General features: G+C 36.8%; 1 protein-coding gene across 2 annotated transcripts in view; it reads right to left on the bottom strand.

Annotated features, from left to right (window-relative positions):
- The window catches only part of LOC121865771 (cytoplasmic dynein 2 heavy chain 1-like), a 91,608-nt gene that overhangs the window by 48,513 nt on the left and 25,729 nt on the right, over window positions 1–17,366 (bottom strand). For both annotated transcript variants that reach the window (XM_042365323.1, XM_042365324.1), the window contains exons 23-36: window positions 17,215–17,338; window positions 16,666–16,803; window positions 16,334–16,450; window positions 15,745–15,837; window positions 13,432–13,625; window positions 12,178–12,316; window positions 11,696–11,998; window positions 7,582–7,898; window positions 7,341–7,466; window positions 6,026–7,156; window positions 4,476–4,581; window positions 2,111–2,251; window positions 1,624–1,775; window positions 724–868 (exon numbers count right to left, since the gene is read on the bottom strand). In XM_042365323.1, coding sequence (XP_042221257.1) covers window positions 724–868; window positions 1,624–1,775; window positions 2,111–2,251; window positions 4,476–4,581; window positions 6,026–7,156; window positions 7,341–7,466; window positions 7,582–7,898; window positions 11,696–11,998; window positions 12,178–12,316; window positions 13,432–13,625; window positions 15,745–15,837; window positions 16,334–16,450; window positions 16,666–16,803; window positions 17,215–17,338 — 3,226 coding nt within the window. The remainder of the gene's footprint in view (window positions 1–723; window positions 869–1,623; window positions 1,776–2,110; window positions 2,252–4,475; window positions 4,582–6,025; window positions 7,157–7,340; window positions 7,467–7,581; window positions 7,899–11,695; window positions 11,999–12,177; window positions 12,317–13,431; window positions 13,626–15,744; window positions 15,838–16,333; window positions 16,451–16,665; window positions 16,804–17,214; window positions 17,339–17,366) is intronic.

The raw sequence follows: 17,366 nt of genomic DNA, 5'->3' as shown, positions 1-17,366 counted from the left end.
TACACCACCGATTTTCCTGCACCCTTGTTTTCAAATCCTTGTCGGATAATCCGTTTTGCCGGACCAACCGAGGTCAGGTAATAATAATTCAACAATACACCTCTGACCCACTAATTTTACACCTCCTGCATCTCTAAAGCACCATGGACTGCTGGAAACTTAAATTAAACAAATATTAGACATAAATTAAATGTGAAAAAGCCATAATTTTGAGCAACATGACTGTACAGTACACAATTTGTACTCAAATGTACTACACTAGACTAAATTTTTGATCTCTTGTGCAAACTATGTGATATTCATACTCAAATTAATCACTATCTTACAAGGATTCCAGCAATGCAAGTTATATTCTGCTAAGTCTAGTCAGCTACATTTTATAAGATAAAAACTTTAAGCCTAAAACTACCTTCACTCTGGCTGGGAGGGAGGGACGGAAGTTAAGTGCCCTCTTGTAATTCTGTCCGGACTAAAGGAGGTGCCGGACCATCAGTTCCCGGAAAATCGGTGGTGTACCTGTACTATACTATTTAATTAAAGGGTTGCCTGTTCTATTGAAAATAAACCTACTGTATATTTCCTAGATAACTTTTAACATACAAAAACTGATAAAAGACTTTGATAACATATGTTCAATACAGAGAAAATAGTACAGGGTACAAACAAAGATGCATATGTAAGTGCAGGTCCAGAGACTTCAAATGATAAAATCTATGAACTTACATTTTGGTAGACATTGACCATGGATGTGGCTAATTGCTGAGCCTTGGTCTGTGATCCCCAGGCAGGGTGTTCAGGACACATGGTCTCCAGTACAGATTGTAAATAAGCACTATACACACTCACTAGCTGCTCACGCTCTGGGTATCTGTGCAACACAAAATTTTTAAATTTTCTTAACAGAATTATGAACATAAAGCTACTGGAGTATACAAGGCAACAATACACCACAAGATGTAAGGAGTGTAAAAAATTATATATATAAGGGTCTGTAAAAAATATAAACTTCCATTGTGCACAAACAATGAAGTGTGGGGTTTTACTGTACTTGCCAACAGTGTATAATAGAGAGCTCACCAACTGCCTGATTAGTTAGTCAGCTGAAAAGTGACAAAAGAGGATAAAATAAAGTAAAGAATACAAATTTTTAAACAACAGAAGTTATAATATTGTTGTTACCAGTAGTGTCAACAAGATAAACGGTATGATGATTACATGAAATCTGCCAAAAAACTAACAGGTAAAAGAATGAACTTTCTTGTCTTACAGGAGAAACTTTAGGAGCAGATAGCCCAATGAACCAGATTGATCCTATCAAATTACAGTAATGATCCTAAGTCCATTGGTTCATAGAATTACATTTATCTAAAATGAAAGAGATAAAAGTACTAAATTTTACTATATTTTGGTCACCAGACATTGTCTGCCTAGATAGTGTAACCTGCCAATAAAATATACACCCTCTCTGAAGGGCTGAAATGGTGTTTTGTGATAATGTTCTCACAAGTCACTTGCAGTTACCTGAAAGTAATAAAAACAAGAGGATTTCTAAGATATAATCACTTTAATTTCTTGTATATTCACTGAAAAGAATTGAAAGACATACTTTAAAAATGAACATACCCAATAGAAGCAATTCTGACAATAGAAGTAAAACGTGTTGAGAGCTTGTGTCGTCCTAGTGCTGAGCCACTAGTCATGGATGCTACCACCTGCACACCTTCTAGTCCAACCCACTCCAGATTGTGGTCATAGAACCCTTTGTAAGTCACTACCTGCAGAAGCAATTAGTGTAAAACATAAAAAATTAAAGTGTAAAGCAAAATCTTTAATGATGTCAACTCCACAAATCATAATTAAATGTGTATGTCAAACTTTCCTCTAGTTATATCACATACAGTGTTACCTAAAAACAAGGCTGGAGAAAATGGTTAAGAGCCTGATGGTAGTTTTAAATCTAAGTATAAAATATGTTCCAGGCAGCCTTATTGACTGAACACAAGTGATCTTAACAATGACCACTACAGGGAGAGAGAGAAAAGACTCAATGGAATGCATTAGTTGTTATAACTGAATTCTTTACCTACTGTAAGTCAAGTACGACTACTACCTGCTGGAGGAAGGTAATGAGTTGACAAGTGCCCCACTTATCAGGCTTAGGGAGGTTGAGGTCCTTAAGGTAAACAATGAGTTTCTCACAGTCTTTTGGTCGGTACACACGCCCGGTGTTGGTGGATATGACCATACACATCTGTTGAGATAGTGGTATGGGTAAATATGTTAGTACGTATAGTACACTTATCCAAAGCCGGTAGAAAAAATGCACCAATTTGTTGGGAGAGTTTTTATTTTTTCATTCTTGAACCTTTTTTTCACATGACAAAATAGTGAGAATTAGGGGAAACACAGACTGGCTTATCATTCTTTTTAACTGCTCTAACACAGGTGTTTTTCTATGGTCTCCTTTCATATAACATGACCCCATGATTTCCATCTCATTTACTTCTCCTGTTTTGTATTAATCAGCATCACCCACTTGCAACATGTCCATCCCTATAAACCATGACTTCTTGGATGTTTGTCCGCCTCCCTATCCAGTGCCTACTTCACCACACCACTTTCTTAGTTTTCTCCTACCATCCAGTACTAAATTAACCAAAATATAATTTGTACCTAGAAGCTACATTACCCTCTAAAAGGTTAAATGCTCTTTTTAAAAATATTAGAAATATTCCAATCTCCATTCACTCAATTTGTCCATGCTTCACCACCTTTGCAAATGCTGATTGGCCCTCTGGCCAATGGTCCTTCCATTTCCCCATTTTTCTATTACTAGATTTCATATTTTTACATCTTATTCACTTCACAAAATGCTCTCAAGCAAATAATAAAACTTACAGTCTCAGGGTGGTTTGAATCATCAAATGAACTATAATGCTATATTCATTATTCAATGGAATATACTGTGCAGTGCAATATTTACTGGTAATATTAATACAGTAATACCCCGATTTACACAGTTTCGCTTTACGCGATTCTACATTTATTCTACATTTACGCGGTACCTCGCCAGAACCGGAATTTCATTTTACGCGGTGCATCTACTCATATACGCGGGTGAAGTATAATTTTTTTATTTAGCTCATAAAATTCATACAAATTACCCGGCCAGAATATAATTTACATTGCTGGAATTCTTACAATATGATGATCATTTTGAATATAAACATCATGGATTTTGCATTAGACATACAAATTTTAGATCTAATGTAATAATTTGGTTTACACAAAGCAAATATTTTATCTTTTGTGCAAAATATATGAAGTTTACATTCAAAATATTCCTTGACCTGCAAGGAATCCAGAAATGTCAATTATATTATGCTAACTTTAGTCTGAGGTATTATTTATTACTATACCTTAAAATCTAGTGTTTTCACCCAAACATTTCTCAGAGAGGGAGGAGCCAGCGAGCTTGGGAAGAGAGAGGTGAGGTGGGGGGGGGTTGAGTTCATTATTTGAATGGACATTAACCTGGCGACTGTATTTCTCTTAAATATTAATTGTGTATGCATACGATCATAAAATTAAGATGATATTTTTACTACAACATAGGTATTGTGTCGGAAAAAGTGGAATTTGGGGGTCGGGCCAGTCTCTATTGGAATTAATCCCATATGTTCTGTTGTTCACTTTACGCGGTTTTCACTTTCCGCGGTACCCCGTGGGTTCAATTGACCGCGTAAATCGGGGTACTACTGTACAGTAATATCTCCGTGAGCTGGAATTCCTCAAATATGGAGCTCTCCAATAGCCGGAATTAAAATTTTCCGAGGGGTATATTTTCCGGAAAATTATGAGAAAATTTTCCCGATACCCAGAAAATTCAAGGGATGGGAGAGTTTTTTCCGGGTTTGAGAGATAAAAATCAGGTGCATTTTCCAGAAATTCCAAGATAATAATTCCAGTACCCAGAAAATTACGGGGATGGGGGGTATTTTTCCGGGTTCGAGAGTCGTCTAGTTACCCAGAAATCTCTCATTCCCGGAAGTGCTCTGCATCAATTGTTCCGGCTAACAGAGATATCACTTATAATTAAACACTGTCAATAAGCATGGCACTTAACATGTAATATAAACATAAAAACTACAGAAAAAGAGTTGATGTCCCATAAATAGAAGAACCTTCATGGAAGTAAAAAATACAGTACAGTAGTTACCCTGCATATTTTTCTTGCATGATGCTACAAGAAACAGAAAATGTAAGATGGCAAAGTTGAGTATGTGTTGCCATATCTTAGATATAATTGACTTAGTTATAATAACAATGAGAGATCAACCAGCACAGTATACAGCATACCTAGCACTGTACCAGGAGGTGGTGAGAGCCTAATGGCTGAGCAACCCTCTGAATAGCTAGAAAGGTGAGAAGGGATGATGAAGATTAGCAAGTAATGAACTATTTATAAATCTTACTTGGGAAAGCTTCTGAAGAACATGTTGAGGAGCAGTGTAGGCGCTGCAGTGAATCATGGTCACCTGGGTACTGCGCAGTCTAGAGAAGCAGTGGTGCAGCAGCAAGCTAATACCCAAATAAATAGTATCTTCTATTACCAACCACAATACTGTATTATTAAAATTAATATTTTATGGCAACAATTTCTCAATACTGTATTTATATTTAGCAACATATATATTATCTTTATCCTCTCTCATATGGGGCAGATCAAGGGGTATAGACACCAAAAAGGGAAGAAATATTTTAAAACAGGACAGCAAGACAGGATTAGAAAACAACAGTAAAAGGAAGAAACCTCAAGTAGGGATACTCCACACAAACTCTTCCTTCTCCTCATTTAGTAATTAGTCATCAATGATGGAGATACAGAATTTTATTATCAAACAATTCTATGACCAATTTTTTGGAAATACTGTACAGTACATACTAAATTAAACTTATTCCTTCCTACAATAAAACTGGACAGGAAAGAGAAACAAATGTTGTACAGTATTAGTATATAAAACAAAAAACCTTTGGTATCCAATGTCACCTTATTATTAACTTAAGCGGTGGATAAATAAACAAGTGCTGGCAGCTGTAAAATTATTCAAAACTTTCTTATTTCTATGCACATATAACTTTTACTCCTTTCCAACTCTTGTGTGAGGTGGGTCAAGGTATGCAAGACTTCCAAGAAGCAAAGAAATTTAAGGGAAAGTTGTGCAAGACAAATGGGGAAAGTGGCAAGTGGCACATGCACGAACGCATGCACGCACACACACAAACACACACACACAAAAGTGCAAAGACAGAAGTATAAATATTCAAACATATTTGCTCATATCTTTGACATACTGTACATGCACAATTCAGTATGTAAAATTAGTCTGAGCATCCACACTTATTCACATCACTCCATATAATTTTATTGTGTATACAGTACTAAGTCAAGTCATCGGATACCTTATGGTATTTTACCACTACTGCACCACATGAAAAATGACTATTGTTCATGATCCACAAATAAACATCAAGTAATACCTACCACAAAATCTGCACTGTACTGTAGTTCATCCACCTCTTTCTCCGGCTTCCTTTCGCATTCATGCCTTCAATAATACTGCCAAATTCTTACTAACCAATTCTTTTTCCTGCTTTATCCTTCCAAAACTCCAGATTTTTTTACCCCACAAATTCTCTATCCTCATTCTTTACTCGAAGTAATTTCTAAACCCTCATTATGCTTCTCAAACTATCCATCTCTATTGATCTCACTCTGAAACACTTGAAACTCACATTCATATGAAAGAGTTGGAGTAAGTATTTCTTCATCCAGTCTCCTTTCTCACTTTTTACTCAGAATCTTCACATACAGGTAATTCAGAGCTTGTCAGCTAACAGAGAAAAGCTACTTAAGAATGAGGAAAGTACAGCTGTATTCAATGGGTCAAAGAAATTACTGTAAAATCTTAAGAATGCAAAGCTTCTCAGCCATCATAATAGTCAACTATAGGAGTAAACATACCTTTTTCCACAGCCTTCTGGACCAACAAGGATGAATGGCTGGCTTGTCTCCAACTGTAGCCATGGCATGAAGTAGTCCAGCGAGCATTTTGCATCAGCTGTTAATATTAGAGACACTTCAGTAGCATTGATAACAACTTGGTCTGTGGAGTCAGAGGTGTAGGATTCTAAGCGGTCACGGGTAGGATCATAATAGATGTTAAGAGGCTTGCGTTGGTCTGGTATGTGTTCACCCACCCAGGAATAAACCTCACGAGCAAAAGCTTCCCTTGTGGTCTCTGGCAGATTGCCTCCTAGACCCCGCACGAGAGCCAAGGCAAAGTGAGCTTTACTGGTGACTTCATTAAGGTGAGAGAGGCCATTCAGTACCCATCCAACTAGAGTAGTGTCAACTTGAGCTTCACCAGCCTTCAACACCCAAGTAATAGCTTGGTGGAAGTACTGCTCAATGTATGGCTCCAGGTAGCGCTTCACTTCTTCTCCCTGTGAGTCAAGCCATGCATTAACAACTGCATGAATATTGGTGTCTTCATCACTTAAAAAGATCATGCCCATGCGAGATATTGTAGCAGGTGAGGCAGACGACAGATCATGAGTTTCAAAGAGGAAGTTCACATTTGGACCAAACTGTATCCTCTCTCCTGATGGCATGGTTAAGAGACGATTATCATCTAAAACAGAATTCAGGGACTCAATCCATTCAGGATCTATGTCACCATCACAAATGATCCATGAAGTTACGTCCGGTGGTTCCCGAACAACTTGTCTCGCAGAAGCAGTAAGCACACCATCTGACCACTCTCTTGTGTCATGGTCTATATGGCCAAGAAGCTGCTGCCGTGGCATAGCTTTAGGATTCATAACATATTTTTTTACTTTCTTATCTAATTTCAGGAGAGCACTGCATAATGTCTGCCACAGAGTTGTTTTGCCAGATCCTGAAGGACCAACTATTACTACTCCCATACGCTGCTGAAGTTGTTCATAAAGCTCCAGAGCTTTTTTGATCTGCCGATCATTGGGTATAAGACTCATCTCTATAAATGTTTCTTGTAAAATTTTTGCCAAGTCCTCATAACCAACACCTCTGAACTTAACATCCGGGAACACATCTTGCACCAGTTCATCAAACCTAATGGGATACCGTTTGAAAACTTATTAATCACTTCACAAATTGCCTTTTAGTATTGTATGTGATAATAGCTATGCAAGATTTATCACAACATTATTTTCATAACAGTTTGCAAATCCCAGTTATCCACATTTCTATATTTACAACTACTGTTTAAATTAGAGAGAAAAATCAAGTACTGTACCTTGAGCTGTCAGAGAAGGTGAGTTTTGAGAGGGTGTTGAGGCGCAGAGCTTGAACCACTAACTCTGATTCTGTATTTGCTGGTACATTTACTTCTGATGATTTTTCCTCTTCAGACAATGAGCGTCTGTAAAATTCAAATATTCTATAACAAATCTGCACTTTGGAAAATAGTCTTTATGTAAAGTATAAAGCATGCCATAATAATAAAATATGATGCATACAAAGAATAATTTGCCAACCTGTAAGTCTGCAGCAAGTTACCCGAGCCTTTTAACACAGTCTTGAGAGCTCGTAGACCCCAGTCATAGTGTTGCTGTGGGGTGAGGAGCTCTTTTGACAAGTTGAAGATTGCAACAAGCTTTCGTCCAAGACTTTTGGCATTCTTGAAACCCTCACTAAACAGAATGACTTCAGCAATTAGTTCATTGTCAGGACGGGCCATGGCAACAGGCCTGAACAGCTGTTTTAAGTTATCTGGCAGTTTTTGACGGCCGCCATAGCCTTTGCCTGCTGGGTTCATTGTTATGAAGATTCCAGAGTTGGGATCAACTGGCACCTGAAAGTACAAGTAAAATGGTATTATAGGAGAATCTTATTATTATAAACAAAGAAATTCTCTTAGTTTTTTTTTTTATTACTCCTGCAAGGCATTTTACCCTAATAACAGGATGGCCAGACCAAGAGCATCAATTGTTTTATTAATGTAATCCCCATCCACCACAGGGCTTCAAAATATTCTCAATCATGATATTCATTTGAATAATTGATCTTGAAAATAGCAGGTAGTAGGAAGCTATAAAACAGGGAGGTACTACCGCCTGGGAAGATATTGGAAGCATAATATGTTGTCTAATGGTAGACCCTGCTGCCATATGGCATCAACAAAATTGTGGCCAAGTCCCAGGTTGCTGATCTGACACACAATTGCAGGGTCTCAATTGTTTCTCTCACTTTGACAACACAATATACATATATTGTTTCTCACTATGAATTGATCTTTATTATTATTATTATTATTATTATTATTATTATTATTATTTAATTTTAATTTTGTATTTTTTTTATATATATATATATTTTTTAATATTATTACAGGTTGACAGCCCTTTATCCGAAATTCCGAAAAGCTCTGAAAACCGAAAGTTTTTTTGTGGAGCAATTTTTATTTACAGTTAACCCTCACTTTACGCGGTTAATGTAACCCGGAGGGTCCCGCGTAAAGTGAGAAATGCGTAAAGTGAATAACATAACATATGGGATTAATTGAAATGGAGTCCAGGCCGATCCCCAAACTCCACTTTTTGACGACACACAACTATGTTGTAGTAAAAATATTATCTTAACTTTATGATGGTATGCACACACAATTAATAATTAAGAGAAATATCAATAATATTAGGTTTTTTAACACTTACATTAGTAGAAAAAATGGCTGGGCACACGGGGATGGGCGGTTGGTTCCGAGGCAGAGGGCAGATTATTGGCCCTCACCTGTGTCACTTGTATCAATTGTATCACTATCCACCACAGAGGCTTGCAGGGCCTCTTTGTCAAACTCCCCAAAGTCCATATAAGTCCATATCCTCACCATAATTATCACTATCACTGACTTGGGCCGGCTGTGGTGGGTGGCGGGTGAAGAACTGGTAATGTTTTGATGACTGGGCGACCTTGTGCGCACCATGTTCGCGCCGCTTACACAACATGGCGGATGGCGGGAGGTTTGGATCCAAAAATGGCGCGGCTCGCCAGCCGCTCTCCGCGTAAAGGGGTACACTCACCGCGGAACGTGAGCATCCTGGGTTCCGGCAGGGCACCGCATAAACGTGGAAACGCGGAATGTGGGACCGCGTAAAGTGAGGGTTAACTGTATTTTATTTTTTTTAAACAGGGATTAGCCCACCCAGGCATAGATCACTGACCCACATCAGGGCCTGGGGGGCGAAAATATAATAGTAATACTAATTATAATAATTATTCATAGTAAATAAAGATTTTAATAAAAAATACACCAAAATAAAATAATAATAATAACAATAATAATAATAAGAAAATATAATAATAAAATTAATAATAATAATAACAACAATAATACTGTATTAATAAAATAATAATAATAATAATAATACAGAAATAGAAGAATGAAAAAAGATAAAAAGTGAGAAACACGACCTAGACCTATGAATTATTATTATTATTATTATTATTATTATTATTATTATTATTACTATATTTTCGCCTTCCAGGCCCCAATGTGGGTCAGTGACTTGTGCCCGGGTGGGCTAAAAAAAAAAAAAACATTCTGAAAACCGACAAATTCCGAAATCCGAAATGCCTCTGGTCTCAAGGATTTCGGATGAGGGATTGTCAACCTGTATTATTATGATTATATTTTTGCCCCCAGGCTCCAATGTGGGTCAGTGACCTGTGCCCAGGTGGGCTAACCCCTGTAAAAAAAAAAAAAGTACAGTATCCCACAAATCAAGCTTAAAACCAAAATAACTTCTTAATTTATATTAGAAAAGTATTACATATTACTAATTGAGATCCATTCATTCAAGATGACATTTAATCAAGAAGAAACTCACATAAAAGAAAACTGTCTTAGCTGTGTGAGTGAACTTTGGGTTACCCACTCCAAAGATCAGATATGGAGATGATTCTTGATTTGGGGGAAATTTATCATAAATCACATTTCTCTATCTCTACATATATCTGTACAATATACTGCACCACAATCAGACCTTATAACAGATTTCCTTTTCGCATAAGTTCAATTTAGTGGAACGAATTTGTGCCAATATTTACTTCTCCATCTAGCTAGATGAAGGAAGTTTCCCATAATGCCTGTATGGGCTTGCATTGTTGTTTTGACACAATCAATCAGTTTCTCGCGGTGCCTTGCCATGCATTATTGTGGTCACCCAGGTTTTTTCTCATGGAAACGTCCTAATACAATGGAAGTGATGAGAATCGTACAAAGTAGCAGAGTGTTTCATATGGTTTACTGCACTATAATTTCTGCTTAAAAAAATAGAAGCACATAGTACACGTCAATAATAAAGTACCCTAGACCCCGACTTACGACTACGTGGACTTACGACCGTCGGGACTTACGACCGCCTCAGATATAGATATTTATTTATTTTTTTTTTTTTTAAATGACACACGCATTTTCTATACCGAAACGTTTCCAGTTAATGTAGTCTCCATGTATAATTAGAAAATTATGGGGGCCCCATGTGCATTCAGTGACTATTAAAGGTTAAGTGCTCAGTCACACTGTATCCATTCATATTATTTATTACTTTCACTGTACTGTATCCATTCATCATTATTCATTACTTTTACTGTACTGTATTTCATTGTAGATTTTTTATTAAAAAAAATTATCATTCCGACCATATCGGACTTACGACCTGGATTTGGGTCCCTAACCCCGTCGTAAGTCGGGGTTTGTACTGTACTTATCAATTATAATCTTATCAAAAGGTAGTTAGTTCTTGAGGTGATGAGGCAGGAAGTGATTGAATAACACTTACAATGTACGTTACAGAAGGTGGAGAAATGGTTATGTTTTCACTAGTAATTTTGGTGACTCTATGTACTGTACGCTATTTATATTTTTTAGATACTTCATTTTAATGATCCTCAGCAACCACCTCCACCACGGTGGCACCTCCCGTATGCGAGAACTTTTCCCCATACTAACCAGATTTTGGTTGTGTTTTTCTGGGTTGGGGACACATGTGTCCGGTGCTGGACCCCAGTCCAGTTTGCAAGGGGATCTGGGCTCAGCAAGTCCAGGTTAGAGAGAGTTTACTGTACTTAATCAGAATTTTCAATATATCTAAATACTGTTTTTTAATTACAGTATCAGTCTTTTGAAACTTCAATTACAATTAGGCAAAACAATTTATTTAAACCAGGTAGAATATAGGATTTGATCATCTTCTCTGGTTCTCTATTGTAAATGTTCGAAATTTTTATCAATTTGTTATTCACAGCGTTTTCAAAGTCAACAAAAAACCAATTATTTTTATCAACCAAAACTTATCACTGAAGTTGGCTGAATTATATTGTATAATCATATAAAAAAATAAAAAATGAAATAGTTTTTGCAAAATCTTAAAGTCTATAAATCTTTTCCATGTGCTAAATTTTTTAAAGAAGTTGAGCGGTCATATGTACAATTACAGTATATGAGGACCTCAACACTCCCTAGTCCTTCAATCATTTCTCAAGGAATCTCCAGAAGTGAAGTATTTTTTAAAACCTTTAATTTTCTTAATTTTGTGCTTCATGATCTTTAGCTCTGGTCTGTATTTTGACTTCTCATGTTGTATATCTTACCTCTTTCCCTAGTAATGAAGTGGATGATCCTTGAGACTTCAGAGTGGCCTGGATAGTCTGGATCTGCATAGATACAGCTGATAAAACTGCTTCTTCCAAACGGTTGAATTCATCAAAGCAGCCCCAAGCACCACACTTCACCAAACCAACAAATATTCGACCCATAGACTTGACATCTATTCCTTCATCACAGTTAAACACTAAAACTTGACGTCCAAATAGACCACCAAGTGCTTTTACTGATTCTGTTTTACCAGTCCCAGCGGGGCCATATGGATTTCCTCCCATTCCCATGTGCATCCCCTGGAAATGAATATGCAGTTCATTACAAAATATTATATAATTTATTGTATTACTAATAAACTAAAGTATGTTACAAACCTACACTTCAAAATACTAAATAAATGTAATTCTTAATTAATACATAAGACTCATTCTTACATATTATTTAAAGTTAATGATCATGGAAGAACATAACATACCTGTGTAAGAGTTAAGTAGCACTTGTCAGTTAAGGGTGTATGTACCAACTTAGGAGTATTTCCTTGGTATTCAAATGTGTAGTCAAACTGAGCATCCACCATTTTCATATAAGCTGAGCCCCCTTCACCAACATAGAACCTGTATAAACATCACTACTGTAAATTGTTAAAAGAACTTCTCATCTGTACAGGTATACGAATTAGTCCAGTATTTGTAAATACAGTACAGTATCTTACTCAACCATCTGTGATTAACAATGAACAACTGTTAACCCACAAAATAAGGATAACGGTCAGTTGAAAGTGATCAACTGATAATTTTATTTCATATCCAATTCATTCAATATTTCACAACAAAGATAATAACAAAATTAAGTACTGGGTAATATATTTGGTTGAAATTAAATGATGTTTACTCCTTACTCAGAACATTTAGCATCAAGTATTTAAATACCTGTCTCTAAATCATATTTGCACTTAACACTCTACTTTCCCTTTCATTAATTCAGACGTCATGTTAATATAGACATTCTATGCAATGCCAAATTACTCGGCAATTTTTTTACATTAGATCCAAATGACCAAATTGCAACAGAATTGTCAGATTTATCTACATGTCCGACAAGCTGAAATTTGTCCTATACAAAAGAATAACTCTCAGGCATAGCCCTTGAGGGATGCTTTGCCTCAAAGTACTTGTGCAGGTGGGAGTCAAGCAAGCTGAATAGCTCTATATTTTATACAGTATTACTGTTCTATTTATTTTTGCATTAATTCCATTGGAACATTCATCTTTTATGTGGGAAAATGTAGTTTTCCCTTAGAGCTGACCACATTTTACCTTACATACATGCAGATATAAGGTAGAGTAATAAAGACACATTGGCTGACAATCATTGAGGAGCATGTCAGCTGTGCAATATCTCAACTGAACTAGGTCAGATGTCAAAAGAATTTCACAGTAAACTGTAAGAATAATTTGTCTTACTTGTGAATAAATTAAATCCCTGAATTTCATGCAAAAAACCATTTTTCTTTTTTTGTACTAGCCAAATAATCCTCTTGAGTTGCTGAAAAAGCTCCACTATCTCAACCAAAGGTCAAAATTTGCAAAATGAATTTGGACATTTAGGATGATTTGGATCGTTTGGGTAATTTGACATGGGTAGAGTGCCGATAATGTTGAATTAGAAGGGTTTAAGTGTAATCCAAACTGATCTTGTCTCACATCTTATTCATATGATAAAAGTGCACCTTAGCTGTTTCTGCCAGGCCCAGTCTGAGACAGAGGTTGTGTTGTTCTGCATCAAAATTTCTACAACATCAATGTTGTGGATGGTGTCTAGGATGAGGGCTTTTAACTTGAGCTCCAGCACATGGCTATCTGTCTTGCCCTCTGGTGTTCCATCTGAGCTCAGGTCTACACTAGTGTAAGACTCTAGCTTGGTCTGAAATGGAAAAGAGAAACTGTATAAACTATATTTCAGTTAGGTGTAGTTAAGGTAGAATCAGAGATGAATCAGGATGTGACAAATAGTGCAGTAATATATATCTACTGTTCTATTAACCTTGATCCAACAAATAATGTACTGGTATAAAATAATTTATGCAATGCCACAAAAATAGTAATAGCACCTTCACATTTCTTGGTTGTCTCTTTATGATGCAGAGAATAATGAGGTCTATTCTACAAAAGAGTGCAGCAGCCAAGTGAATAATGTATGGTGTTCACCCATCCAAAGGGTCGTTAGTTTGATCACAGGGTACTTTCAGTTCATCCTGTTGTACATTAGTCCACGATAGACTAAGGATAAGGCAGAGGCATTAAATAAATTCTTTTCTTCAGTGTTCACAAGAGAGGATGCAAACAGTCTCTTTGCATTTGAGGAAAAATAGTTTGACACACCACTAAAACACATTGAGTTCTTATTAGAGTACAGTATTTGAACTAAACTGTTAAAGCTCAAGGTTCATAAGAGCCCAGGCCCTGATAGTGTGCACCCCAGAGGGTTAAGAGAGTTGTGCAATGAACTTGCATAACCACTTAAAATCCTGTTCTGCAGATGCATGGATGAGCAAGAGGTCTCCAGTGACTGGGGAATGGCATACCTGAGTCATATACTGTACTCAAACAGGGTGACTACCACTGCACAAACAATTACAGGTCAGTGAATCTGACCATGCACAGCATAGTATGTAAAGTACTAGAGAGCATTATACACAATGCCAAATTGGAACATCTACTCGGAAATAACCTTGTAAAGGAATACTGTACCAGCATGGTTTTATGCCTGGATGCTCCTGCTTGATGCAATTACTTAAGGTGGTGGATATGTGGACAGCTTCTGGAGTGAAGTAGCAATGCTGACAATATTTACCTAGACTTGATAGCATACCTCATGAAAGGCTAAAACTTAACTGGAAGGGCAAAAAATTTGGGGGAATGCCCGAGTAAGGATCAGACACTTTCTTCTGGACTGCAAGCAGTGTGTGGTGATTAATGGCATAAAATTTTCATTTGTAGCCATGATAAGTGGGGTACCACAGGACAGAGTGCAGGGACTGTTGTTTGTTTCATAAATGATATGCCAGAAACTATACACTCCTCCATGCAAATGTTTGAGGAAGGTGCTAAGTTATTTAAGGAAATTGAGAACTAAACTAACTGTGAAGTATTAAAGGAAGAACTATGTCAGATTCTTGAATGGTAAAAGGTATGGCTGTTATGAATGAACATCACAAAATGCAAATTATATACTTAGGTCATACCAATAGTAAGGAGGCATATCACATGTCCCAATGTGATGCAAAAACATCAATAACTAAGACTAAATGTAAAAAAGATCTGGGTGAGTACATAAGCTGATAATGAAATGAAGTTCTTGGACCAGTGTGAGAAGAATGTAAATAAAACAATGAAGCTAGTATGACTTACATGAAGGTCATTCACATACATACAATAGATAGTCCATCCCTCATAACACTCTTCAAAAGTGAGGTGCTTCCCTATTGGGAGTACAGTACTGATTGAGAACGTCCAAAGGAGAGTCACCAAACTGGTGTTTGCACTCCCATAATTCGGTACTAGATTGCCTGCAGTTGAAAAGCTTATACTATTGAGAGTCCAGGAGTGATTTAATATAATTTTATAAACAACTAAGAGGACATTACTCAGTTGAGTGTTCATACCTGGAATTAGTGGATGTCTGCCCTACTAGAGGTCACAGCCTCTACACATGTGAGATGATGGGTCATGTGAAGTGACAAGGATAAACCAGATGGATAACATTGGATATTGTTTTGGAAGGAGAATGCTGTAGCAAAAATATCTATGTCTTGGGTTCAATTCCCAGCCTAGGTCAGATGTGAGAAGGGTGTTATACAGTGTGACCGTACCGATCATCAAAGTTTCCTCTGGGTACTCCAGTTTCCTCCTGTACCATACAAACACTGAGCAATATAGGTTGTACCAAAGTAACTGATCGACTACCTGAATGGCGAGTAAGAAGCTAGGTGTTGAAATAATAAAGAAAGAAAATACATTATAAGAAATATAAAAACACTCGCCTCTAATTCTTTCTTGTAGTTGGTGAGACGTCCTTCTCGGATAGATTCGTCACACCGTTCCGTGAAGAGGATGGCATCAGCTAAACATAAGATCTGGTCCAAAATAAGTAAAATAAATCATTTGTGTCTTAATAACATGCAAAGTGAAAAGCTGATAAGAAAGGTATTATATGGTAAACTGCATACTGTATACTGTAGTCTTATGCATATTACCTAAATCAACTTTAAGTACAACAATCATTTGAGAGAGAGAAAAAAAAGAGGACTTTTCTGTATGGGTGATCAAAATAACCTGAAATTGGTTGAAAGGTTTTACTGTTAATCAGAACCAATTCAAGGAAATATATCACCAGAAACCTAGATATGCATACTGTGTATTAACAAAGACACAGCAACTTCCAAATTAACAAAAAACAGACTTCCAGACTGTACTAACTCATTCATGGCTATATTCTCAAGTTCATGTGAATTATTAAAATACTGTAAGGCAAATTTTATACTTTCAGGTCACTAGAACTCACAAATCATTGCAGATCACTTAAATTCTCAAACCATTGTTATATTCAGACCAGAAACACAAGCAGATTACCTGAGAGGGTGACTTGAGTGGATCCATCCCTGCATCACTGCGGCCTTCTTCCAGACACTCACTCAACAGCTGTCGCAGAGTCATCTTCATTTCCTCACTCAGTTGTCTTAACCAGTCCTAATAATCAAACCATATAAGTATTACTGTATTAAGTAATACAACTCTTAATCTTGTTCTTCTTCATATGACCTTAGTTCTGATTTCCTTTGAGGCCCCTAAAGTTCTGGGGACCACTGGGATCTTAATCCACCACTACATGATGGGAATTATTCTGAAGCCATTAGCCAATATTTATCATACAATATTACAACACAACACAGGACAGTACTCACTTCAACTTGTGTGGTGATTTCAACTGGCCTTTTAAGAGGAACATCTTCCCCTTCTAAACTCTTCATGGCCACAATATGTGAATTATTTTCATCAAACCTCACAAAATGGATTCCAGCAAAAAGTTTCTTGAGGTGTGACTGAAGAAGAATTATTTAAGTAAGACAGACTAATGACACAACTAAAGCAAGTGATAAATATTTCCATAATCATAACTAAGCAATAAAGATTCTATTGCTAAAAATACTTGTCTGATGATAAGAATACTGTAGTCTTATTTATTCCTTCACTTTCTTCTTTAAAGATGCTTCACAACTCTTTCCTTATATTTTCTGAACACCTGCTGCAGACCCACCCACTAGTCTACCAACTATGGCAGTGAGTAATGTTAGAGAAACAGATGAAGAGCATAAATCCTTCATCCAGCATAAACCTCAGTACTGAAAATAATATCTTATCTGCTAATTTAGATTTACACTTTTTTCTACAGTAACTAGCTATGGGGGTTTAGCTATAAATGTACTATGCATTACAAGGAGCAAGATAAGTACCTGAATGACCTCTGGGTTAGTAGCTTGACCCAAGATCTCCAGCAGGTCATCATCACCAATAAAGTAGAAGCGGGGAAAAGCAGATCTTTTCTCCTCCAAGAACTCATTGAGACTCTTCTGACATCTACCACAGTCAGTCACAATACAAAGAA

The sequence above is a fragment of the Homarus americanus genome, unplaced genomic scaffold (assembly GCF_018991925.1).
Source record: "Homarus americanus isolate GMGI-L3 unplaced genomic scaffold, GMGI_Hamer_2.0 scaffold13495, whole genome shotgun sequence".
NCBI lineage: Eukaryota > Metazoa > Arthropoda > Malacostraca > Decapoda > Nephropidae > Homarus > Homarus americanus.
This window is presented reverse-complemented; position numbering and strand designations above follow the sequence as displayed.